The sequence below is a fragment of the Mustela erminea genome, chromosome 12 (assembly GCF_009829155.1).
Source record: "Mustela erminea isolate mMusErm1 chromosome 12, mMusErm1.Pri, whole genome shotgun sequence".
Taxonomy (NCBI): Eukaryota; Metazoa; Chordata; class Mammalia; order Carnivora; family Mustelidae; genus Mustela; species Mustela erminea.
Window position 1 is genome coordinate 55,257,499 of NC_045625.1, and position 27,388 is coordinate 55,284,886.

General features: G+C 36.1%; 1 protein-coding gene across 2 annotated transcripts; it reads right to left on the reverse strand.

Moving 5' to 3' along the window:
• Positions 1-262: 262 nt before the first annotated feature.
• TYRP1 (tyrosinase related protein 1) lies at positions 263-17,921 on the reverse strand. Of its 2 annotated transcripts, none has more exons than XM_032307698.1 (8): positions 17,835-17,921; positions 16,937-17,405; positions 15,323-15,645; positions 12,588-12,792; positions 8,573-8,740; positions 6,148-6,327; positions 1,505-1,651; positions 263-645 (listed from the first exon to the last, which is right to left on the reverse strand). In XM_032307698.1, exons 2-8 carry the CDS (start codon positions 17,319-17,321, stop codon positions 440-442), a joined length of 1,614 nt encoding a protein of 537 aa, XP_032163589.1. In that variant the 5' UTR covers positions 17,322-17,405; positions 17,835-17,921; the 3' UTR covers positions 263-439. The 2 variants fall into 2 exon arrangements, with proteins under 2 accessions (XP_032163589.1, XP_032163590.1); XM_032307699.1 differs by lacking the exon at positions 17,835-17,921 and adding an exon at positions 17,551-17,604.
• Positions 17,922-27,388: the final 9,467 nt, after the last annotated feature.

The following is a 27,388-nucleotide window of genomic DNA, read 5'->3' on the forward strand; positions in this document are numbered from 1 at the left end:
GGAAGCCACTTTCTCAGACTGAGGGTTAGGGTTAGGGCATATCCTTGGTATTTTGCTGTTCAAGGACCTCTCAAGAGGGTTAGTGTTAGGGTTAGAGGTAGGGTTAGGGTTAGAAATTAGGGTTAGCAGTTAGGGTATGTGCCCACAAACTACCGTTTCATTTTATTTCATTTTTTTAAAATTGTTTCAAATTTTGGTTAAATTTTGGTTAGTTAACATACAACTTACCATTTTAAAGATTTGAAACCTAGATCCCATTAAAAAATATTTTGAGTCTTCCTAGTTATGAAAAACAATATTTAGAGCTTTAATTCTAACAAGTGCATGCATAAGGAAGAAAGTAACAGAGGGAAAGAAAATACACTAAGCAATTTAATCTATTATTTTTCAACCAAGTGTTTTTGTGATACTAGTACGTAAGTGAATTGGTCATTTGTCATTAGACCGTAGACTGATTAGGATTCTGCATATTTTCATAGTCTTCAGCATAGTGTTGATACTGATCAGTGAGAAGAGGCTGATTTGTTTCATCCATGTTGCTTCTGGCACGAATCAGGCAAGAAGCACCTGCGAAAATGACTGCAACCAGTAATAAAGCGGCAACTACTCCTATGGTAACAATCTCAGAAATACTAAGATTCCGACCTATTGGAAAAATAAAAGGAGAATTAAAAATAAACAGTAAAATAGTTGCCTCCCCAAAATCAGACACCCTAAACTTAGACACTGTTGCAGGCATTTTACCACATTCTTCATATATAATTTTTACTGGCCACATTGCTGATAATAGCACCTGTTATTTTAAAGGCACTTCCCAATTTCTCATAATAAATGGACCCTCCTGGGATAGTTATTATTAATTCCATTCTAAAGTTGAGACAATGATGCTGTGGGGTTTGAACCTCTTGGGTCACTTGGTCAGGAGGCACTAGAGTTGGTTTTAGAGCCCAAGTCTTTCAGAATCTACGTGTTGTGTGCTCTTCCACCCTCCTGCCTTTGTTGGGAAGGGATTGGAAATTAAACAAGAAACTTTTCAATTTCAGAATCTCAGAAAAAGCAGTAAGCAGTATCTCACTCCATTTTTTTTTTCAGAATAAAGATAAGGAGGCACAATTATGTAGTAGAATAAATTGGGCATATTACACAGGTCTAAGCTCAAAATTAATTCTCCCTGCCTACTAAAAATGTGATCTTTGACATTTATCCTTTCTAAACTAATCATGGCCAGCCCCTTCTTCCTTACTTGTAAAATGAGGATTACAATACTTATCTCAGAGGGTTGTAGGGATTAAGTGAGAGAGTGTGCTATATAATCAACTTAATTCCAGGTCAGGGTAGGCTCTCAACAAATATTAAATTTAATCTCTTTATCCCAAAATAAAAATCCAAATAACACCTTCTAAATCTAAGTGGAAAATATAGGCCACAGAATACTGTGATTACCTTAAAAGGCAACAAATTTGCTTTTGGAAATTTCCACAGTAGTTACATTTTCAATACTCACTTGGCCATTGAACTTCATAAGTATATCCCAAATTGTCTGGAGCAGTAACAAACATTTCTATGTTGGTAACTGGGGGCCAGAATGGTACCATGTTGTATTGTCTATTGTGCCCAATAGGGGCATTTTCCAGTGGAAATTTGGATACATCTAAAATATGCCAAAGACATCTTATTATTAGACATAATAAAGTTAGTATTAATAGATTATTATTATGTTCTGAAGGTGACCTGAAATATTCTAGGATAAGATAAAAATTTCTTTTATAATTTATACTGAAAAAGACATAAAAATAGTTTCACTACAGCAGAATAGGGAATTGCATAAAACAGAGTTCAAATGCTTTGAATACAGCCCTAGCATATCATTCAGTAGATCAAGAAAGTTTAAAAGCAGGGAAGTTTTAATATTTTATCATCTATGATGACCATTTATTGTTTTATTTTTAAATTACAAAAACTTATTTGAAAAAATTCACTGAAGTTATTTTTCAAAGCTTAAAAAAGATGGACCTGTAGTTTGCTGTAGCTTCATCTAAAATTTAAATTTGAGAGGTACTATATATAATGGAAGTTTGCCCTTGAATATAAATATATCTGTTTGGTATTCTTTACTTTTTCTATTTATCTTCAGATAAATCAAGGTCCTCAAATATTATTTACCTCCTGCCTCCTCTCCTCTTTCTACTTAAATGCAAATTACAGGCATTTATATTATTAGTGAGTTTCTGTCATCAGGGATAAAAAGAGTGATATGTTCTTTGTGGTAAAAGATTATTCTTTTTTGTTATTGTTGTTCTGCATTTTTGTCAATACAACTAAACCAGATGGGATATCTCAAGACCAGAGTTGGAAATGGGCTTGGGCAGGACATGAGTGGGAATATATTTAGAAGAGCTGGGGTATGTGAGAAGGCTAATGGAGTATTAGATTTTTTTGTTTGTAAGCAATATATTACCTAAACAGTCACTGTGATCCTAGGAAGCTCAGAAGAGTGTTTTAGCATCTACTTTGAAAAAACATTTTTGATCATTAAAATGGTATATAGTGTTTATATTTTTGTGACTTTTAATTTACTATGTATTAATGCTAATTAAATATTTATCTATTCAAATCCGTTGAGCTCTTACCAATGCCAGACACTGGTCTAGCCATGGAGGTGATGACACTGAACAAAACAGACAAAATTCCTGGCTTCAAGAAGCTCACATTTTGGTGTACTACTGTTAATTATTTATTAAATTTAGATACTAAAGTTAATAATTTAGATAATTTTTTAACTTTTCATTTCACCTTTCTACTAGATCCTGACTTGGTCAGCCTCAACCCAGTTCAGCGTCAGCTATGTGATAAAGTGTTATACCCATTAAAATGAGTGGAGGAATAATCAGAAAAATGATAAACAGTAACAGCAGAATTGTCATGAAACTTTCCTATGCAAGACCCTTCAGGATCCGCATCCTAGAAATACATCTAATATCCCTCAAAATCTCCACCTGTTGTCTCTCTGACCTTATTTCCCATCATTTTCCCTCCACTCTCCAGTCAGAGTGGGCTCCTTTGCTCACCTAGGGATGATCTTCCGCCATGTATTTACCTCGTACCCCCTAACCACTTTCCTGATTTTCTTTGCTTAAAAAGACTTTCCCCCATCTAACATACTATATATTTACTTATATATTTTTACTGTCATTTCTACTAACAACTAGGAGGGTTCCAGGAGGGAAACTATTTTTGTGTGTTTTGTATGCTACTGTATTTCTGGTATCTAGAAGACAATGTAGGGGAATAGTAGGTGCTCATAGTATTTTTTCCAGCTTTTCTGAGGTCCACCTGGCCAAAAAATTGTATATATTTAAGATGTACGACATGATGATTTACAAATGGGCAACCGGTATGTGAAAAGGTATTGAATATCACTAATCATCAGAAAATGCAGATTAGGACTGTAATGAGAGAGCACATATTTTAGGATGGCGATTATCAAAAAGAAAAGAGATAGCAAGTGTTGGCAAGAGTGTGGAGAAATGAGAGCCGTTGCACACTATTGGTGGGAATTGGTGCAGCTACTATGGAAACAGAATGGAAGTTCCTCAAAATATAAAAATAGAACCACCATATGATCCAGCAATGTCACTTTGGGGGTATATCTAAAAGATGTGAAATTAGTATCTCAAAGAGATGTCTGCATCCGGGTTTATTGTAGCATTATTCACAATAACCAGGATATGGAATCAGATAATATATGTGAAAGGATTTGAGTGTGTGTGTAATTACTTCATTTCTTTCAGGGCATAATAGTAGTGATTGGGCTAGGAAATATATAAACTGCTTCTTCTGAAAAATTCACTGAACTTCTGGAGTACTATATTTAAAACTTAATTCACACGATTCTCATTTGGAAAAAAAAAAGAGATTTGAAGTAAATGTGCACATAGATAAAAAATGTTAGTGAATAAAAATTAGTATTAGTTTGGATGTTCTATATTGTTCTACCTCATGTCTGATGAAAGGATTCTGTAATAGACTTTTCCCTGTAAATGACTATAATTTCCTTCAGCTGTAAAATGTAACTCTTATTCCATTCTGATCCTAATAATTTTATAATCTTGTGATTTTTGAAGAGTTCTCGTTATCTATAAAAGCTGTTTAATACATTTTGAAAATATAATTCCATCCTCCACTCATAGACTTATTTTCAACAAAGACTTCTACTATATGGATAATTTTAGAAATTTTTCCAATCGTTTTATTTTTTCTTTAACATAGTTGTTCTATGACACTGTTTTTCAAGGGACATTTGCAGGTGCATGGAATATTTAAGTGGGTAGTTAACTGTTAGTGTTTAGTGTTCATGCAATATATTAGTGTTTACATTGGCTTATCCTATAATTTTATGGCTATATTTTGTCAGAATAGGCTTCAGGTTCCCTATTTTTCATTTACAGTGCTTTTCCCTCCGTTACCCTCCAGGTAAGTGAGAGATCTTATGCTATTTATAGCATACACAAAGGGAGCAGGAAGAAATTAGCTAAAAAGCAAAGGTGTTTTATCTGGTTCATCAATGGCCTTTAATGGATTGTTATGAATGTGAAATAATGATCTTTTCAATCAAGATATGTAAGGCAAAGGAACATTTGTTTTCATGGATGAAAGAAAGCTCCCTTTAAGAGACTTGCCAGAGTAACCAAGATTCTCCACTTCTGACTTCTTAAGTAAGTGTTAAGTAAGAAAAACTTAGAAACGGTCCATTTTGAATGGCTGCGTAAGTGCAGTTTGTACATCATTGTCTAGTTCTCAGAAGTGTATATTTAATGAAACTTTTTGTTCATTCCTAAACCTATTAACTTCCATTTACTTGTTATCGTCCTAAAAGTAATACAGCTAAGCATACATAAAATGATAATTATGACTGTGAAAATAGAAGGATGTTGTGTTATATTAAATATATGAATGCTTAGGAAAGATTTGTTGAAGATGAATGCCTGAGATATTGGGTAAGATTTAGGAGTGAGCACTATGGTTGTAAAGATAAGGTAGGCGTTATGAAAATCCACAATAATACTTCATTCATTGCATCTTAAGCGTTGTTAATTTCTTGTTTCACTTAAAAAATAGACATTGTAAATTCTAGGTAATTTGTTATGTTTGTAGGTATGTATGTAAATACATGTGAAATAAGGTGGCACTCCATTCAATGAATTCATAGCAGGCTGATTAGCAAATATTTACATGTAAGTTATTTGATTCTTTACGGATTTTTTGAAGGAACATACAATTTTGATCAATACAGTAGTTAATGCTCATAATCAGGTTGGATTAGAGGTTTCTGGTGTATAAATACACACACACACACACACACTCACACACAAATAAGAGACTGGCCGAATTGGATAGATAAATCAATAGTTAATCCCCAACATTATGTTTATGTGTGTGATGAAGTAAAGGCACAGAAGCAAAAATTTAGAACAGTTTTGAAATATGAAAATGCATGACGTTTTAACCGATAGAAGCACTTTTGTTATTTGAAAAGTAATGTGAGCCTCTCAGCTGAGTAGAACTGAAGGGAAAATGGCCTTTTAAATAATATTTTTAAAAAATGCATTAAAATGAAGCTGAAAGAGATTATCTATGCAGTGATAAAAAGCCAACATTAACTTTTCAAGTTGAATAAAATTTCCATTTGTAAGAGGCCAAAAGTAATAAAAATCAAAACTGTGGATTGTGAGTATAATTTTTTTGTCTTTTGGGTATTGAGGAAGAGCTCAGTAGGATTTTTTTATTCAGAATGAGAATGTTCCAAAAAAAAAAAGAAAAAGAAAAAGGTAATGCCAATGTTCATTGGAAGATATGGGGAAGAAACAATTGAGGAGTCTGGTAGTCATCTTTTCATACAAAATGGGAAGGGGTTCTGTGCTTAGTCTGAGTGGATGGTAATACATATCTTATAACCGCTGTAAGAGATGTTTCATCTGCATTTTCAAAGTAGTTTGGGATATTTGGAAATGTCTAGATATCACAGCTATTTTATCCTTATTTTGAAGTGTAGTTTGGATGTGTCGAGTGCTTACTCTATAGTGATAACTCTATCGCCTAAGCAGTGTCCTTGCTGAGCCTGCAAAAAAGCATATGAAAACATCTCACCAGCATTATATCTCCTCATCCATTCATCAAAGACTGCATCAGTGAAAGTATGTAGGAGGACAAAAATAGGATCATTTGGAGATAAATGGGTTTGTCCCCCTGTTCCATTCAGAAACAGATGAGCCAGATTGTGAAGGCTTCGAATAGCAGGGTCATATTTTCCTGTGGGATCACTGTAACCTAGATAAAAAAACATGGGTGAGACTAGTAAAAGCCATCACAAACATCTTACTTTCCAAATCAGTGGCAGTGATTAAATTGGGAAACAATTGTTCCTAAGCTTCTCAGGCCAATTTTTACTTTACTCTAATAGCACTGCTTCTCTGTTCCTATGGTTGGTGTCATTTCCTGCTCCACCCAGAGCTTGGTTAGCTTTAAACTAGTGGCCTGATTTGCTAAATGTAGCCTCTAGGTTAAAAATAATGGCCTGCAAAGGATACCAGTCAAAATATACAGAACACACTATTTTGACAAGGCAAACATTGGTCTAGTGGAAATAAAGACAACGGAAATCTCCAGCTTCTTCTAAAAACTGCTGGCACAATTGGGAGAACATCCCTCTGACTGTCCTAGAACTTACATTGACAGATATTACTTTGTTTCCTGCCTATTCCTTTTGACTTTCAGCACATTTATTTTTAAAAAGTTATCTTATTTTTGTAGAAAAGTCACAATTTCTCAGAACGTTCTTATCATGTCTGTACTAGTTTTAAACATCTGGACAGCCTATTGGTTGAAATATTTCTAGGACTTTTGATAATTATCTATATTCTACATATATATTTCCCATATTCTATATGATATATATATATGCTATTCCCATATAATATGTACACTTCCTGTAATACATGTATTATATATATTTCTCATGTTATATATGTATTTTCCATACATATTTTCATACATATACATATATACATATACATATATATTTCATACACATACATACATATACATGTGTATATACACATATGCGTGTGCATATATGTGTATATATACATGTGTATATACATATATATTTCATACATATACATATACATGTATGTATATGTATAAATGGCAAAAGGTGAGGAAAGATCACAAACAAAAATGGAGATCTATGATGTGGGATGGAGTAAGAATCAGAGGTGGGACAGCAGGGAAAATTTACATACTATAAAATAAAATTAGAATTTAAAATACATTAACCCATTTGTATAATTACATGCATTTATATAGCCATGTTTCATACTTTTATCCCATTATTGTTTTTTATTTATAAAATATTTAAAGATTGCCTGTAACATGATGGGCATGTTGGTAGGGGCTGGTCCTTTTCATATGTTCTGTCAGGACATCAGAGCAATTTGTCTTTTGATTGAGCTTCAGTAAGATGCAATCTACACATTCTTTTAAACATTAGTGCTTATGGCCTTAGTTTATATATACCAGTTTAGTCAAAATACAGTGATGATGTATTGAATAATCTACAAATCAGTGCATTCATATTTAATTATTAAAATTAACATGAAGATAGAAGAGAATGGCATACACTTTTGATGATAAAGGGGAGAGAATGAAAATAATGATGAGATTTATGTTTCAAGTATCTCAGATCATGGGGCCAGAGAGATCTATTCCCATTCTTTTTCAGGGGGAGGAGTCTAATATGTTTAATGCTACATATAATGTTAATTTTGACAGTAAGAGATTTTTAATATATAAATGTGATTCTGTTGTTTTAAAACTTTAAATATGTTTCAATAATGATTTAGCGATATCAAAATTCATCATATAAAGACACTGGACTTAGAAAATTTGGATTTGAAATTGTGCTCTGTTACTGAGTATTTTGGGGGATATTCACTGTAGCTCTTTGGTCTTTAGTTTCCTCAGCTTTAAAATGCTTGAATTAAATAAGGAAAATCAAAGTAAATATCATTACATGGTAATTTGAATATTTTTAGACCTTTTAGAAAAGTTACAGGATGATATAAACTTAAATAAAATGAATGCCCCAACCAGGCTTTATTGGCTGTCAACTAATTGTTTAGAATTTTTTATTGTTAGTTTTTAAGAAAAAATTTTAATAAGCTCTCAAAGTCTTGAATATTATTCGACTCTACTAGAATTTGATATAGTTATACACTTATTGATCAGCCACCTAACAGATTTGTTTAAATACTTTTTAGGTATTTAAGAGATTGAAGAACAATTTCCAAGGGCTTCTCCTATGATAATTAAAGAGTTTCATGGTCTGACACTTTTCTTTAACAAGTTCTTTCTTGAGCAAAGAACTGTGACTGCATCATAATTGGAAGCAACATTCCTGTAAATTCACAGGATCAATGCGGCTTTCAAAGATTTTTCAAAAAGATCTGAACGTGAACAGTTCAGTTTACTATGATAACCAGATGAATTCAAAACGCTGATTTCTTTTACTTACCTTCCACTGTGTTTCGGAAACTGTTTGTAGAATTGGAATAAAAAGGAGGGGTGTCGAATATACCAACTTCCAAGCACTGAGCGACATCCTGTGGTTCAGGAAGACGTTGCACCATTGGTCTAGCCACATTTCCAGCTGGATTTCTCCTAATTGGTCCACCCTCAGTACCTGGAAAAAGGATGGATTATGTAAACATTTATAGAATATTTAGAGATCTTATCTTCGCTCTTTAATTTTTATTAATAGCAAGAACATGGAAAGATAAGTTCTCCTTTGTAGAAGAGAAAATTTTTAAAAATGCTTACTTAGGAGCATTACAGTGAGAAAATCTAAGTTATCATGGCCACTTCTGTGAACAGAATTAGATATGCGATCCATAAAATCAATAGAAGATTTTAGAATAGATAAGTGATCTATAAAATCAGTGGAATCTATAAAATCACAAATAGGTAGAGGTTCTGATATTTTTAATCGATGTATGCTTCTGTAGTGAGATTGTATTAACATAAAAATTCCTTGGAAAATTGAATTTTACCAAAACCTCATAAAACTAAATTCCACGGTGAAATCTGTATTACACATATATGTGAAATTTTGTACTCAAATGTTATTTGTTTCAAGACTTCAGAGAAATAAAGAAAAACAATCCAAAACTCTTTGGGACATGGTCTGTACTTCAATCAATTCATGTTTTACAGCAATTGATGTGAGAAATAATTAGACTTTTTAAAAGGCAGTAGGACAAACAGGAAACAAAGAACTGTGATACTAGGGGTAATAGGATAGGTGCCTTAAGGGAGGGAGGGAGGGAGAGAAAGAGAGGGAAAGAGGCAGACAGGAAGGTAGAGAAAGGAGACAGAGAGAGGGACAGAGAGGGAGACAGAGAGAGAGAGACAAAGAGACTGAGAGAGAATATAAATCCTTTCTAGTTGAATGACTCCAGAAGGGTGTCATTAAAGAAGAGAGATTTGCAAAGAACCCTGAAGGACTGAGGAGAATTTTCAGGTGAAACAGGAGAAATGTTACAAGTCAGAGATTTTAGGCAGAGGTAATAACGACAGATGATAAGCTTTCTCCTGTCTATGAGATATGTTCTGTCAGAGCAAGAATGCTCTCTGTACTCGCTCACCAGCACACCCCTTAATCTTGGTATAGTGTCTGGCATGTAACAGATGCTAAATCATCGTTTGGTGTATGCTGATGTATGGAAAGATCATGTCGGCTATAAAAGACGGCCTGTGTGGGAAATAACTTGCCTTGAGCACAGGGTGATGTATGAGAGTAGTGGACGGTGAGAACAATGAAAAGCTAGACCAGAACCATACGTGAAGAAATCAAGAGCAATAGGAAAAATTTTATTTAATTCAATAGGAAGTGAAGAGAAATCTTAGCTGGTTGGGAGGAAAGGAGATTGGTTAGGAGCCTTTCGCATTTATCTGTTCAGTGGTCCCCAGAGGAATGTGTGTGTCCTACTAGTATATGCAGAATAATCTGCATTTATGGGATGGGAGAGGTGATCTTACAACTGCAACTTGTATACATTTCACCTCATTCATAAAGCTTATTATGTTGTAATGTTTATAACTGACCTAACGGTTAATACCTGATGAATTAGCATAGCAAATTTATTTATATAATATAAAAATTAAACATATGGCAATATTGAGATTAGAAAGTAGATGTATATTTTTTTAGGTATATATTATTACTAGAAGTTTCAGATACCACTGGCTAATCTATCAATTCAAGTTTATGTTTTAGGGATTATTGTTCAGGAACTGTCAATAAATTCCAAGAAAAAATAATAAATCCTGTGGGTTTTGAAAACACTACATTTCTAATTTTGCCCTCATGGAGTTTCATAGTGGAGAATTCAGATAGTAAAGAAACTAGTTTAAAACAGTTTAATTTAACCCAAGGGTCTTTAGGTTTGGACCAAACAGGCATGGACAACCTCTGCCTAAAATGCACCTAAAAACATTGTACATATTGGAGTCTTGTGAAGTTTTCATGCAGGAAGGAATAAAAAGTTCTGAGTGTGTGAAGGAGAAAGTAGATGGAGGAAATACTGTGTAGAAACAACAGTGTTTTTCATGTGATGTATCAAACATGATATTTTACTGGTTAGAAGAGGCTTAGGTGTCCCTAATTCATTCTTTCAAAGTACCAAGTTTGGTGCATTAATAGAACATTGGAGAGGCATGGTGCAACAAGCCCATGAAAACACAGGCATGTGATATGTCTATGCATGGCTCTCCTGTAAAATATGATAAAAAAAATCCAGAGGAATAAATCGGTTCATCCAAGAACAGTAAATAAAGGAAAGAATCTCTAGGAGAATTGTTTTTTAAAAGATGCATGTGTTGAATCAACTATTAGTTTCCTTTTATCTTTCACTGGCCTAATAAATAAAATGCTTGGCATTTATATTTTGAACTAAGACAAGGAGTAATCTTCAAATTTGCTTCATTTAAAATACATAATCTTCAATTTTTCATGAAACTCTGTGTCCTGTTATGAAATTTAGACTAATTGACCAAGATACTGTGACCAAGGGACTTCTCTCCTATTTACCCATTTAAACTATGCTACATTTTGGTATCCAATTATCTGTATCATCCGAAAATGTCTGGGAAAAAAAAAAAATCCCAGGCCAAAATACAATAGCCTGCTCAAAAATTAATGTTTTGGTATCTAAAGATATATTGATTCTCAATTGTATTTCAAGGTGTGGTTACTCATTCAGCATGCCAAACAAATAAAATTTTTACTCTAAGTTTTAAGCTTCTACAGAAAAAAAATTAATATACTGTCATTTCCCTCATCCTTTATTCCTATACACAGTTAAATAATTTTCTAATGGTAAGAAAAATCTACTGAATTTTTTGTTCAATTTAGAATATTCTTTTTAAGAATATCCCTTTTTTACGTTTATAAAGGAATTTAATATTTTAAACTTAAAAGAAGGTACATAAAATGTGCTATGAAGATAGTAATAAAATGAATTCCTGAAATCTAGTTTTTACATGGAAGAACAAGCTTAAAATCCCTGAGCATGCCTGAAGAAGAAAAATAAGACAGGGTAGGGAGACTCTAATAATTACGACCTTGTGTTAGTACCACAGAGACTAATAATGTGATCCAAGGAAGAGAATGGTACACTCAGGAACACATCCACATACAACAGAAACTTGGCCTAAGGCAGAAGTGGCATTTAAATCACTGAAGAGAGGATGCTAGCTAGGACACCTGGTTAAGCATTCTCTTTAGGTGTTTGCTTTGAGAGAGGTGGAAAGTGATTGGCTGGCAGATCTTTTCTGTGCAGTAACCTTCCTTTCCTTTTCTTTTTAAAAAAGACTTATTTATTAGTTTTGTTTACTTGGGGGGGGGGGGAGAGGCAGAGAGAGAATCTCAAGCATGCACCCTGCTGAGCACAGAGGCGGATACCTGGCTCCATCCCAGAGCCCTGAGATCATGACCTGAGGCAAAACCAAGACTCTTGACACTTAACCAACTGAGCCATCCAGGTGCCCCAGTATCTTCCTTTACTTAAGGATATCCTTCATATCACCTTTTGGTTTTGACCCTTTGACTCAAATTTTACTCTTTGGGCTCTTCAACTGTTTCTGCACATTCCAGATTTCTCAGGGAAACAATTTTCTGTGAAAGTCCAGCAGAAGAGACATGACTCCTGAGCAGTGCTGAGTGTGCTAAGAGGATGAATTTTATACAACCATACATTTCCAAAATAAGACAGTGAACATTTACAAAATAAGAGAGTGAGCAATGCACTAACCAAATTGCTTAAGAAAAGCCATATCAAAATGTTTAGTCTCCCCTGGGACCTTTGAGATTGCCTTGAATCGCCCCAGTGTTCAAGGAATATATCTGTACATGGATTCTCTATATAGCAAAAGTAGACATTACTCTGAAGTCCTTCGTAGAATGAAGGGCCACACATTTAATCTCTTTATCTAATAGGGAATTCTGAACCCTGGTGTCATTTAGAACTTACTATTACAAAGAGTTCCCAGGGAATCATAATCCTCCAAGGATTCACAGACCACTCGCCATTGAGAGAAGACAGAATTCAGGCTGATCAGAGTGGGATCAAAGTTGCTTCGGGATCCCATTAGGTCATCGGTGCAAATGTCACAGATGTTCTTCCCAGTCGCAAAATTCCAGTAGGGAAGGGAGAACGAGGGATCCTGCAACATTTCCTAGATCACAGAAACTTTCATTAGTATTCTCTGCTTTTGTTTAAAATTCTCCGTCGTCACTTGGTTTTCTCCCCAGCGGTGTCTTTCTGTCGGCTCTCTCTGGGCAATTCGAACCAGCGAGTGTATCAGTAGTGTCTGAGAGGCCAGAGGAATTAAACACCTTATTTAACAAGGCTTCTGATGTACTACAAGAAGTCATTCAGCATACAGAAGTTTCTGCAAATGATTTTTGTGGGGCAGGGAGGGATTCTTCCCTTTCTTTTTTTAAGCAGGTAATCACATTTCTATTGGTTATACCAAAAAATACCAATAATAACTTTCACCCTTTGACACTTTACCTCCTTCTGTTTTCAGATCTTGAATTCAAGCCTCACTAAGTCTGGGTCTGGAGCCAGATCCAGCCTTTAAATATGTAGAGCAGTACTTTTTGTTTTGTTTCTGTCTTTTAAAATTTAACTTGAACGACTTCAGGCATTTGGAGTCTGGCCTTTAAAATGTTTTGTGGGTTAGCAAGGGCAGTGGGAGAAGCCTATGGATCGGAGCGACGAAGACCGCAGTGGTACAATCCAGGTTTTCCAAGCCCCAGACACAAGAATTTGACTTTTCGCAGGTTACATAGTCTTTCACACTTACCTTACCCACCGGGGCACTGAAGGTGTTTTACTTAAAGACCCCTGCTTCAGAATCTAAACTGTTAAGACTTGGGTTTCTGCTCGAAACTAATACCATCAGGAAATACTGAACAGAAGCAAAATACTTCTTTGTGCATACTGTTCTTTAAACCAGGGCCCAAGTTTCCCTTCTGAGCTGACTCGACAGTTCTTAAATGTACTGGACTCAAGATCACATGCTTCTTTTATTGAGTTCCCGAAAACATGCATTTATTGTACTTGTTCTCATTCCCCTTAGGCCTTTGGTGAGTATGTTTAAAGCATGGAATTGAGATGGAGAGCCTGCTATTGCTTTATCTCACCTCCAAAGCATTTAGTACTTTTCTGCCTTTTTACTTTAAACCCTTCCCAGGAAGTATTTCCATGTCCTCAAGGTGTTTTAGAGGACCCAAAGCTTTCCAAGGAGCCTCAGTTATTGATCTCCAGGGGTTGAGAGCCCTTGTTTAGAAGCCATTGTTCTGGTTCACAAAAATTAGTGACAGCTTCCAAGGGATCAATAAGAGTCAGTTTGTGGTTCAGAGCTGACATTTGGGAGCTGGAGCATATTCATGTGGCATTTCAACTGTGCATTACATTTAGATTGTAATTTGTTGGATCCCTTGTGCTGTTGGGTTTGAAAATTGTAAGTCATAGAGGTTGAAGTTTACACAGGCAAAACGAAGCGTTTAGATACTTTCCACCTGCCCTTTCATTTTGGTGTGCCCATGGGAAAATGACTTAAAGGCACGGAGATCTGGAGCTGATTACAGATGACAGATTTATCTACTCATAATCTACTAAATGTCTTACTTGTAATCAGATCTATAAAATATGAAGTTCAGAGTATCAGATGAATTAATTTAATCACTCTCAAACTGCATATGTTTGGACGACTTTCATACCCATATTTTATTCTGTATTCCAACCATTTATTTTCTTGTGATAATGCTGACAGCAGGCATACTACAAATCAATAGGTGACTCTAAACACCTTTTCTACCCTCAGATATTTTCAGATTAATTTTCAGATTTTAATTTGAGGGAAAGAATTCATTTCATTTAGAGAACGGGCTCACTCTGTGGATTTCCTAGTTGAGATATAATAATTTAAAATGTCACTTGAAAATTCCAATACTTCTCTCAAGAAAAAGCAATTGGCAAAAGAAACTACGGTAATAAAGATATCTGTGTTAACGGATCCTTTAATGTGGCTAGAGCTTCTCTGCTTAAAAATAAGCAGGAAATACTTATGTCTGGGTTGAGGTTCACTTTATGCACCCCCAAAAGTTGATGCTATTTAAAGAAAAATGCTGTCTGATTGATATGATATTTTATTAGGTTTCTTCCACAGGCCTTGAAGTGTCAGGGGTCATGGAAGCAAAATGGCACTCAATGAAAATATGACTATATAAATGTAAAATATATTTTCCATAATTTAAACCCTGTACTGTATTAGAATCATCAGCTGGCATAATGGGGGATGTATTTGGGCCTTGGTAGCCTCAGAAGTGTATGCACACTTGTTTCGTCCAAACCAGGAGGAGGGAGTATTAGTTTATATTCAAGAAGGAAGACATAGCAAATGAGATTCTTTTGTTGCAAGCCATATGAAGATCATTTTTTCAATTACAGAGCTATAGAATATGTCCAACACTTTAAATCACACCTACAAATGTCCCAACTGGCTCTCTCATCATTGATACTACCATCTTTTCACAAACCCTTCACAAAAGAGAAAGATTAATAAATGAGTAAGTAATCAGTAGAGGGAGAAACTTCACGAATGTCAGAGGCAGATTAATCACATGTTTAGATCACTAAGAACATGAGTTAAGATGACGTACAAACTGGACCCGAGAACAGAAATGTTCCACACATACCTGCAGGTCTCTCTCCAGCTGCAGGAGATGGTACCGGTGCCACGTGAGGAAAGCTGGTCCTTCGTGAGAGAAATCCACTTCACCAAAGCTTTCCTGTCCTGGCCCGAGGAAAGTGTTTTTAACTGAGTAATAGTGTGTCCAAACAAAGTAGTTATAAATGGAAATGTTCTCAAATTGTGGCGTGTTGCCATCTGGTCCCAGTATTTCTTCTGATCTCCTGGTCGCAATGACAAATTGAGGGTGAATTGTGCGCTTTGCCATGTCTAAGGCCTGGATGAAGTGGTTCTTCTCTTCTGCACTTAAGTCCAGAAGGTTTCTCCTGACTTCAAGGATACAAAATTCAACCATGAAAGCATCCGCCTCATGAACCATAATCATAACGCCGTGTCCCATTTACCCACTAACGATAATCTGCATGCATGTTTAAATCATTTTATACTTCTTTAAAATGCCTCTTACTAAAATGCCTTCTTTAGGCCTGTTTTCGTCCCCCACCCCTTACCCTAGGATTTCTGTTAGTTTTCTTTAATCTGACTGTGGACTTTATGATTCTGTGATCTTGTAATTAGTTCTGCTTAACAATGCTATATTTTGGGAACTTTCTACATTCTTAAAATCATAAGCCTTGCAAGAACATGGTACAGTGGTTAAGGCCAGAGACTCATTCTATGACTGCACTCATTTTTCTAAGTCTCAGCTTTTCATCTGTCAGGTGTATGTAAAAACAATATCTGCTTTACAGAATTGTAAATATTAAAGAGTACACACATAAAATTCTATCAGAGCCTGGCTCATAATAAAGACTCAATAAAACTCTTGTTAGACCCTTTGGTCCAGTGTTTGGCACATAGAAAACAAGCAAGTATTTCTGGATTTACTCTTCAGAGCTTTGCTATTTATTGCTATTTAATAGGGCACAGGTGAGGTTCGTCATCTAAAATGGCTGAACTTGACCATAACAGTGGGCAGTTTCGTTGTGGCTTAGCAAGGGCAGTGGAAGAAGCTCATAATTTAGAGCTAGACTGACCTCAGGGGTGAATTCCAGGGTTTCCAAGTCCCAGCTATATGGATTAGACCTTTCTGAACCTCGCTTATGACCATTAACATAACTACCTTGAGAAGTTACAAAAAGGTCTATTCATGGGGTGCCTGGGTGGCTCAGTGGGTTAAGGCTCTGCCTTCGGCTCATGTCATACTCTCAGGGTCCTGAGATCAAGCCTCACATCAGGCTCTCTGCTCAGCAGGGAGCCTGCTTCCCTCTCTCCCTCTGCCTGCTTCTCTCTCTACTTATGATCTCTCTCTTTCTCTGTCAAATAAATAAATAAAATCTAAAAAAAAAGAAAAAAAAGAAAAAAAAATGTTCTAGTCATAAACACCTAGCACAATTCCTTGAATAGCATGGTTGCCCAGTAAGTGTTTTAGAAGAAAATCACATAACTCACATCTGAGCCTTGACCCTTTAAACTGCATAACTTATTATCCTCTCAAGCCTCATCTCCCTCAGCTGAGTTACAGGATTTCCAGGTATTTTTCCAGCTCCAGTGATTTAGGTTTCTGTTAAATGCATTGAGTCTCAGGAAGAACTGTGTCTCCTCCATTGATATCCTCACTTACCTGTGAGAACCCTCCGGTCACAGGCAACTCCTCTCCATCCAGGACGGCAAGTCCCACAGTTGTGTCCTGAGAAATTGCCATTGCAGTGACATGTCCTGTTGAAGAACCGTGTGGGCCAAGCCTCCCGATCATCTCTGCCATCATGAGGGTAATGAGGGCTGTGGGGTCGGAAGTCTGCGGTCACTGCCTCACACCTGCCCCTCCCCGATGTGGAGCCACAGCGGTCAGTCCCAGGCCCAGACAGCGGGGACAGATCGGGGCAACACACACCGTTTCTCAAGGCCTCGACAGTGGCACACTCTCTTGGGAACTGAGCCCAGGTCCGATGAAAAAAAAGCAGGGGCAAGAAGATGCATCCCAGGGAGAGGAGTTTATGAGCTTTCATTCTGCTGTAAACAAGAGCGAAGAACAAATCTCTGGTTTGCAGCCCTTTGTGTGGAGACTGAAGCACACCAATAAAAAAAGGAGGCTGAAAAGAAGAAAACAAAATGAAATTGTGCCAGTGCTTTTTCGGTTTTGTTATAAACAGGCATGAGCCCTTCCCAACCCCCTTCAAAATACCTTTCGTATCTGTAAAATGACATTTCTAGCGAATCATAAAAACACTAATTTACCTTTAGAAACTTGACATGTATAATACCTACATAATTAAATCCCCTCTCTGAGCATTTAGTTTTCTTCATTTTAAATTTCTATTTATTAAAAAAAGAACTCATCATAGATGTCTCTGATCAAAAGCATTCATTAGCAGGTCACAGCCATTAATTACATTTAACCATGAAGCTGGAAGAATTGGAAGAGGATCTTCAGCGGGTTAGTTTCCGTGACTTCAAGTCTCCCATCCTAATGGAGATTTGGCGGGAGTCCACCCACTCCCCATAGAGCTTCTCTCCAGTACCTTTCACTCCGGAGGGGATTCTCCGATGAACCCCTCTTACAGCTGAGTGTTTTATATTGGCTTCTCCCCTGATGTCAGAGTCGTTAATTGCATGTGGGTTTCTGCTTGGTTACTAATCCCAAATCTGCTCGCTCGAACGGGGAGGGGCTTGGTCCTCTTCCCCACCCTTTACTAATCCCCTTTCACTCCAGTGCGTTTTTTCTGCTCTTTAAGGACTTGGTTAGCACATGATTCCCTTCCCACTGATTTCCTTGTGATGCTTAAAGTTTTAAGAAAAGGTCAGCGGCGGTAATTTGGAATAGAAGTCAGAGAAACTAGGGAGCTTTTGTTTGCATTGTAGAGATTTAGGTTTTTTTTTTTTTTTCTCCTTTGATTTATATCTTTAGAAAATAAATGAGATTATTTACACTTAGTGACACAGGGCTAGACGAGTACTTTATCTGCTTTTGATTACCTTTGGTCTTGAAAACAGATGCTGCCATTCTTATAATTTCTATGGAGAATAATTGTAGTAGAAAAGTCATCAGATACAATTCCATCAAATCACATGGCAGTGATTTGGTGCCTCTGGTGTTGACAACTGAGTACTCCAACTCCCTTCCCTCTTTGGGGTAGGGTCCGTCTCGGTGGCAGAGCATCCCAGGTACACTGCTACTTCTGTAGGTTAGGAGGTAACCACTTAGTATCTTCTTCTCTCTGGCTTTCTCTGTAAGCAGTCTTAATCCAAGGACACTAATTTTAAATTTTAAAAGTGTGGGAATTTTAGTGGCTTCATACAAACATTAGTCAATATCTCACGTTCATATGCTCTTGGGGTACATTTAAGGGTGAAAAATAAGGTCTGAAAATGATATTCAGATAGTCTTTTTGGCTATTTGAATTTTTTAGTCCAACTTCTTACTGGATCAAAGTAGATGATCATTTTTCTCTCTAATAAAGGTGGTAGTAATGTACCCTTGGTTTCTTAATTTTGACAAAGGAACTGAGGTCATGTATGGTGCCTTTAGGAGAACAGAGTGATGAATATTTGGACACTCTGTATTATCTGTGTAACTTTTCTGTATATCTAAAATTATTATAAAAATACAATGTTTATTTTAAAAAGCTATTTTAAAAACTAGGTAATCTATTCATATATATTCACATATATATTCATGTGGGCAGAGATAAGTATACCACAGTGTGTCACATTATGTTGAAAGAAAAAAAAAATGAAGCTTTGCCCATTATACCTCCTTGTTATGTAATTCCTGCAGTGACCTCAGGGTACCCTGTGTGCAGTGTGGTACACGATAAGCACAATGCGAGGGCATCAGTATCAAATCACATAATATTAATTAAAATTAAATGTAAGAATAAATATAAAATGATGTCGTGGTCTTTTCTTTCTGGACCCCTTTAGGTGATTGTGAGACTCCCATTCTGGAGATCATTACTAAGGGAGCTCATCTCATCCAGTCACATGGAATTCATCTATGGACTGCTGAATCCCAAGTTAGGAGCTCTAATAACACTCGCTCCCCAGAGGTCCTGATGTACATATCTAACTGCCTACTTGCTAAATCCACTTTGGTGCCCAGGAGATTCATCAGACACTTATAAAATGTGTTCCTCTATCTTTCCCATCTCAGTAAGTGGAATCATTGTTCATCCTATTGCTTTGGGGGAAAAAAAAACCCTACACACAGAAGTCATTTTGTTTTGTTTTGTTTTGTTTTTCTTCTCTGTTTCATGCAAACTATTCATTAGTTGAACTAACAGAGTCTAACTTGAAGCCATCATAAGCTCTTTCCTGCCCTGTGGCAACTAATTTATCTCCTTACCTTCCACGCTTAACCACACCGGAGTGTATTCTCCATATAAGATGTTATTCTACACTTAGCAGCCTGAGAGATCTTTTATTGCTAATACCTGATGACCACTGCTCTCAATAAAACCCTTCAGTGGCTTCTAAACACACATAGAATAAAACCCAAATGCTTGCAGAAGTCTATGTGATCTGGCCCCTCCTATCTCTGACAACCTCTTTCCATCCTCCCTATTAACGTCTTTGTTCAATTGCAATCTTATTGCCTGCTCTGCCATGGCCCCAGGTGTATGTATGACTTTCTGTGTCACTTCATTCAGGTCTCTGTTCCAATGTTACTGCTTCAGAGAGGCCTTGCCTGACAATCCCGCATGCTAGTTCCTAACCTCATGGTTCATCACTTCCTTTTAAAGACTTAGTCTTCGTAGTACCAAACACTTCCTGTAATTTTTATTACATAGTATATTTTCATTGTTTCTCTCACTCATCAGAGAGACATTTTTTGTCTTTCTTTTTCAATATTGACCCGAGAGATCTTTAGAGAACCATGTACCATATAGGTTTTTTTTTTTTAGCGAAGAAGGGCTAGACATCTGATTTATTTTACTCCCAGCCTAGTGATTAATCCGTACTCCCATTGAAAGGAATAGATATAACTTATCTCCAGTAATATTTTCTTATTTCCTCCAGGAAATAAGTAGGTATTTATTACTTACTATTTTAAAAGATTTTATTTATTTATTTGAGAGAGAGAGAGCATAAGTGGGGAGGAAAGGGAGAAGCAGGCTCCCTGCTGAGCAGGGATCCAGGCAACTCGGGCTTTATCCAGGGACCCTGGGATCATGACCTGAGCTGAAGGCAGACATTTACCTGACTGGGCCACCAGGCTCCCCTTTATCTCTTACTATTAATACACATCTATTACTTCCTAAATGTGTTACATACACTATTATATGTTATACATTACATACATTATATGTTGTAGATTAAATTTTATACAGACAAATCATTCTTTAAAAATATTAAACTATTACTTTTATTCCTGTTTTGCAGATGAAGACAGAGAGACTTCTGGAGATTAAAAATTCTTTAAAAATCATTTAGTGTGTAAGTGGCATTTTTAAGTTCTGAAGACAACTTAGTTTGGTTCAAAAACTAAATGTTTGTGCTTTGCAAGTATTGCTGACATTCTAAAAAAAGAAGGCTGGAGAATGGAAAAAGCACTGCACTCTGAGTCATAAAATATACCAGTAAAAATACACTCGTAAAAAAGTGCCACTTCCCTGAGTCTCCATCCCTCATCTGTAAGTTATATGTAATAAAATGTACTGTTGAGATAAATAAACTCAGATAAAAATAACCAGCAGAATGCATGCAATCGATCAATTCTAGTTTAACTAGTAAATGAATCAATGGTAGAAATCATAAAGTAGTTGAAAAATGCTGAAATTAATATCTTATTCATGATTATAAGACTGGAATCTTATAATATCTTATTCATGATTATAATTAGACTGGAATGCACTTTACAGTGTCTTCATTATTACTAAATATTCAATCAATGTTACAAGTAGTGCTGTGGAATAAGAATTCCAGGCACTGGGGCACCTGGATGGCTCAGTGTTAGGTTAAAGCCTCTGCCTTCGGCTCAGGTCATGATCTCAGGGTCCGGGGATCGGGTCTCGCATTGGGCTCTTGGCTCGGCAGAGAGCCTACTTCCTCCTCTCTCTCTCTGCCTGCCTCTCTGCCTACTTGTGATCTCTGTCTGTCAAATAAATAAATAAAATCTAAAAAAAAAAAAAAAAGAATTCCAGGCACTGAAGAAAGGAAAAGCTGAAATGGCAGTGTCATTAATTGTGAAAACCTGCAAGTAGATGACGAGAAGTACATTTTACTGCATACACGGATGTCATTCTCAACATCGTGGAGTGGTTAAAATGCCATCATCCAGCAAAGCATAGGTCAGAAATGAATGTTAAAATACATGGGGGATACTCCTTGACCCACTACAGAAATTATTGCTAAGACTTCTTTAATGGAAATTACATTTTATACAGTAATTTTTAAAGAACTGGGCTGATCAGAAATGCACATGTTAGCAGCATAAGAAAACTTGCCAGGAGTCACCGTTGGTGTGTGTGCCATACCATCACAGTGGATGTGAAAATCGCATCTCAGGAAAAAGGATTAGTTCCTAACTTCCTGTTTTTTCCTGTCAAGTCTTATGAATGTCATTTATAAAAGAAGTTATCAGAAATCTAAATGATAATGACCAGGAATTGAGGTTAAATTGAGGAGAAAAAAGTTTTAGGAGCATCTTAATTTTCTCATAAAATTGTTAATGAATATTAATATCTTTCATGATCATTTGTGGCAAATGATACTGAGTATATTCATTGTCCAATTGGATTATATGTTATTAAATTGTGTGCTTACTTGTACTAAGCTTAGATTAATGGCTAGAATTCCAAAGGCATTAAGGCAACTAACTCCAAGTCATCTGTTAGGTCAGTCATGTGCTTTCACCTCATGGAGAAGCTTAAATTCAGTGAAAGCAAAGGGGAAGAATGTTAGGCCTGTGTTTTTGTGTCACTAAGCAGAGTTTCTGTCAAACATAACATTTCTATTTTAGGGCAGAATATTAGAAATTGGTCTTTGGTGAAACCTGCCATTAGTTTCTTATTTGCATTTTCAGATCTTTACACAATATTGCAAATACTGGCATAAGACAGTTAACAATAATTTGGTTTCCGTGAAATTCTTTCTAGTGAAAGAATTTCGCTACATGTTTTAAAACATGTGAAAACATGAAGAAATTTGAGTTTGAGAAAGAATCATGTTTTAAAACATGTAAAAACATGAGAGAATTTCACTACATGTTTTAAAACATGTAAAGTATTTCTTTTGCTGATGGCTTATATTCTTCTTGTTTCAGCCAATGATATTGTAAGCTTTCCCTACGGAAAGATTTCTTAATACATGTGTGTTAGGCATCAAGTCAAAACAATGAGAAATACTTATGTTGGACTCGAATTAAGTAGTGCATTTGTTTTTTAGTTAACATTATTGTGTTTATTTCCAAAGATTATGTTTGCCCTATAATATTAGTAAAATATGAAGTTTCTCTTATCTTGACATTTCTAAACCTATCTCTGTAGTCATCATCATAGACATATTCCTCTTATTTAGCATCTACCGTGTGCAAGAGGCTGAACCAGGGCTGATGCTTTGAAAATGATGGGTAATATGGCTGTTATACCCCAAATGCTTATAAAATAGTTAAAAGTGCATATAGAGATTATGTGTGTTTATGTGTGTGTGTGTGTGTATATATATATACATGTATATATAGAGAGAGACAGAATGAGAGAGCAAGAATGAGTGAGAAAGAGTGCACATATTGGCTCTTTACTTTTTAACCATATATATACTTTTTCTTTTCCAAAGATTTTATTTATCTATTTAACAGACAGAGATCACAAGTAGGCAGAGAGGCAGGCAGAGAGAGAGGGGGGAAGAAGGCTCCCTGCCGAGAAGAGAACCCCATGCAGGGCTTGATCCCAGGACCCTGGGATCATGACCTGAGCCAAAGGCAGAGGCTTTAATCCACTGAGCCATCCATATTTTGAAATGATGTAGGGAAGAGCAAAATATCAAGTTTGTATAATCTGTATCAATAATGTTGACACTGTTTCTGCTTTAACTTCTATTACAGTATTCATAATATAAAGGGATAGTGATAAATTTTAGTAGTAAAAAGATATTTAAGAAGGCACATAGTGAAAAAGATGTCAATTTATGAATAATAAATAGTAAACAATATTTTTCTTGCTCATTACTTCAAAAATGTAACATATATGTTATAATTTTAATTTATATATAAGTTCTATTTATAAAAGTTACACATATATATGTCTATTATATAATAGCTATATATCATGTATAGTAAATAAATTGTAAGCAAATATAGTATGTAATACAATGTATGTGTGTGTTTGTGTGTATATATATATATATATATATAATTTGTGGAAGTGACTGCTCTGGAAATTAGTCTCTGTGTTTAATTTGATGCACATGTAAAATGGACATTGGGGCTTTTTCTGAGATACACCTTACATGAGAGAGTCCTATAACATCTGTGGTACACCAGTCTGGCTTCGTGGTTGGGGATGAGGCCAGAAGCTGGTTGTTGACATTTCTTCTTTCTCTTCTTTCAACATGATAACTTGTGCAATATATTTTTCTAACTCTAGTTACAGTTATAGACAAATCTCACCCAATAGCTTATCAATTTCCTCTTCATGCGATGTGTGAAATGGATGTTCCTTACCACAGTGGTTCTTCTTGAAGTGAGAGAACTTATATTCCTTCCATTTGTGAGTCTTTCAACTTCAACATAATGGCTTCAAAGATCACCATGGTTTGCATCAATATAGTAAATATGAAAGGAATATGGAGTATCACATAGGAATTTTTTTTTTTTTTTACTAGCTAGAACTGAAAGGAGCTTTCATCACTTCCTACAAAATTCCATTGGCTAGAAATTAGTCATTCATCATTAGTCAGTGGTCCACACAACTACAAGGGAGGTTGGAGAATGTAGATGAGCTATATGCCAAGGAGAAAGAGGAAATACACATAGCCAGTAGTCTCTATTCCACTGACCAACCATTAAGTACTTTTAAGGACCCAAAAAAGCCAGCATAAAAATTATAAATATAAATTTATTAATGTTGCAGATGGAAGATTCATATTTTTGAGATGTAGATTTCATTAATGATTCATTATTTCACTTGATTCAGTTTTCTTGGACCTGACCTATGTTCACGCCACTCATTAGAAGTCTTCTGACAGGATTTCTAAATAGATGGATATAGCTCATAGGTAAAACTCTTCATATCCTGGCCAATGTCTCAAACATAAAAGAAAAGTAGGAACTACCCCTCTTTCTCAATGAGGGTACATCTAGCTGAGAGAATGACGATCCCCAAAGTATGTTGAAATAACTGAGAGTTACTATATAAGACATGGAAATTTGACCAACAGTAAGATCATTATGACTTGATGCATGATCAGTGTATTTTTCAGGGAAGAGTCTTGAAGAAAATAGTATTGAGGATCGGGGATTGAATGGGGATTGAATGAAGTGCTGCTCTGGCGCCAAGATAACATTCTGTGCTTATACTGCTGTTGCTTGGATAGAATGGATATCACATGCTTGTAATATCATTAAACTTTTGGCAGCACGCTACCTAACTGCTTCTGTGATAACTGTTCCACTGAGAAAGAAGCCCAGGAGGAGGTGAGGAACTCAGTGACCCAGGAGATAAATAGATGTGGAGAAAAAAATGTGACATTCAAACCCTGGCCTAGTCTGTACAGCAGGGGGCAATTCTATGGGCTAGAGAAGCCAGGGACATTTTCAACTGAGAAATCAATTATCATTCTCTTAGTAATCCTCTACCAAACGGGAAGCCTAGAGATGGATGAGACTTCTCAGGGGTGGCAAAATCACTTTCCTGTTTCACAACACATCTGGTCCCCATTCACAAATCATGCAGTGACAAGCATTAAAAGAAGTACAAAAGGTCTGCTTTCTTTGAAACATTGACTAGACTGCTGCACTGATTTTTAGAAGTATCTTCACTAATGCAATAAAATGAGTCCTACCAGAAATTAAGTACTGCTAACCAAAGGAGGTGTCCCGAGTCTTGGATTCAACTCCCCTTCTTATTGCCTTCTTGAAGGACATTGGTAATTTTTTTTTTTTTTTCTTAACAGATCTTTTATAGAAACTGCCTCTTCTGCTAAAGGACATGAGATGATTCTGAGGCCAGAAAAAACGATTAGCTTTGGGAAGTGTCAGGGAAATACTCGGAGAGTAAGAAATTTGGAAGAACTTACTGATAAAATGGAAATGGTATATACCAGAGCAGATAATGTGAGGACTTTGGAAGGAGAAGTTCACTGCCTTTAGGGACAGGTTGTTTACTGCCTGTCAGCCAAAAGAAAGCTCTCCTTTGGGGGGGAAAAAAAATTCTTTGAAATCCTGTAAGAGGTTAAAGATTTTTTAAAAAATCATTCCCTTAGAAGTTAAACTTAAACTTTGAAATATGCAGATGTAGAAGTAAGGCAGTGGAAAGGTTTTACCATAATTAGTGTCAAATTTACTAAGAAAATAGGATGAAATCCATATGCAGTCATGAATTGAGGAAGATCAAATTAGCTTATTTTCATTTCAAATATTTTTTTAAATTGAATTAATATTATAATTTTCCTATTTATAGAATGGGAAAATGAAACATTAAAAACTTAAAATTAGGGAATTCAGAGATATAAATTAAAAGCCTTGTCAACATCAAGGGATTTGTGTTGCATATGTGATTACTGATATTGTTTTTTATAAGTAGTTTTTTTTTTAAGATTTTTATTTATTTATTTGACAGACAGAGATCACAAGTAGGCAGAGAGGCAGGCAGAGAGAGAAGAGGAGAAAGCAGGCTCCCCGCTGAGCAGAAAGCCCGACACAGGGCTTGATCCCAAGACCTGGGATCATGACCTGAGCCAAAGGGAGAGGCCTTGACCCACTGAGCCACCCAGGTGCCCCATTTATAGGTAGTTTTGATATGTTTTGAAGGATTATCATGCCTCCCTTTTTCCCTTTACACACACACACACACACACACACACACACACACACACACACACACACACAGACACATAGACACATACCTTCCTTACCCTGAAACTTGTCTGAGGGGATTTTGGTAAATTAAATCATATTTAGATAAGAAGACAGATTTGTTTTTCTTTTCTTTTGTTTTGTTTTATTTTTTTTACTATAAGAAGTTTTTAAAAAAAGTTTGAAGAGACAGCTAACATTTGGTGAATACTCACATTAAAGATACCCCCTTAATTTTCAGATAACCTTTGAGATGTGAGACAATGGCGGAGGATTCCCGTATCTTTTTTACTTTTTCCCCAGAAACAAAATTCACTCTCTTTTCCCTCCACACTCCCTCTGATAATCCATGGGAGAGGCGGGGCCTCAGAAGTTATACCACAACGGGAGGGTATGAGGAAGCTGGCAGGTCTGAAGTCCTGGGAGCAAGGTAGAGGGGGCAGAGGAAGGGTGTGCAGAGTTCTGTAAGGTGACGTTGGAAGACCAGGACTGAGTCAGGAGGCTGTCCCACGGATCTTGCTGTACCCGGGAGAAGGCACTCTCGATTGTTGCCACCCCATGGACTCTGTATCGTTGAGAAACACCCCTTAAATTTAAATTAAGCAGATGGTTAAAAATGAGTTCTGTCTAAAACTGAGTGAACTTTGTCAGTTAAAACTTATATTTGGAAGCGCTCAACCACCCTGTCCTTATAAATTAGGGTCACAGCAGAGTTACAATTGCTATCTCTAATGTAAAAGAATTTTCTGCACTTGATTATTCTCCTGGAATGTTTGCTGTGAGGGTGGACGGGCGTCGGGAACAGTAGTCTTCAGGCAGAAATGCACACCAGAGATGAAAGTAGAAGAAAAAAATATGTTGATTTTCTTATGGGTCACATTGAGAAAGTGAGGCAGATTGTAGTATACTACCCATTGTGAATGGCATGCCTGTTTATTCCACATATTGCTTCCAGTATCTAGAAATTTCTGAGATTTACAAAAAGGCTTTGTTAATGTCAACAGTGACTTCTTACTTTTTAAGAACATTGTAAAAATTCCTGGGTAGGATTCTAAGAAAAGT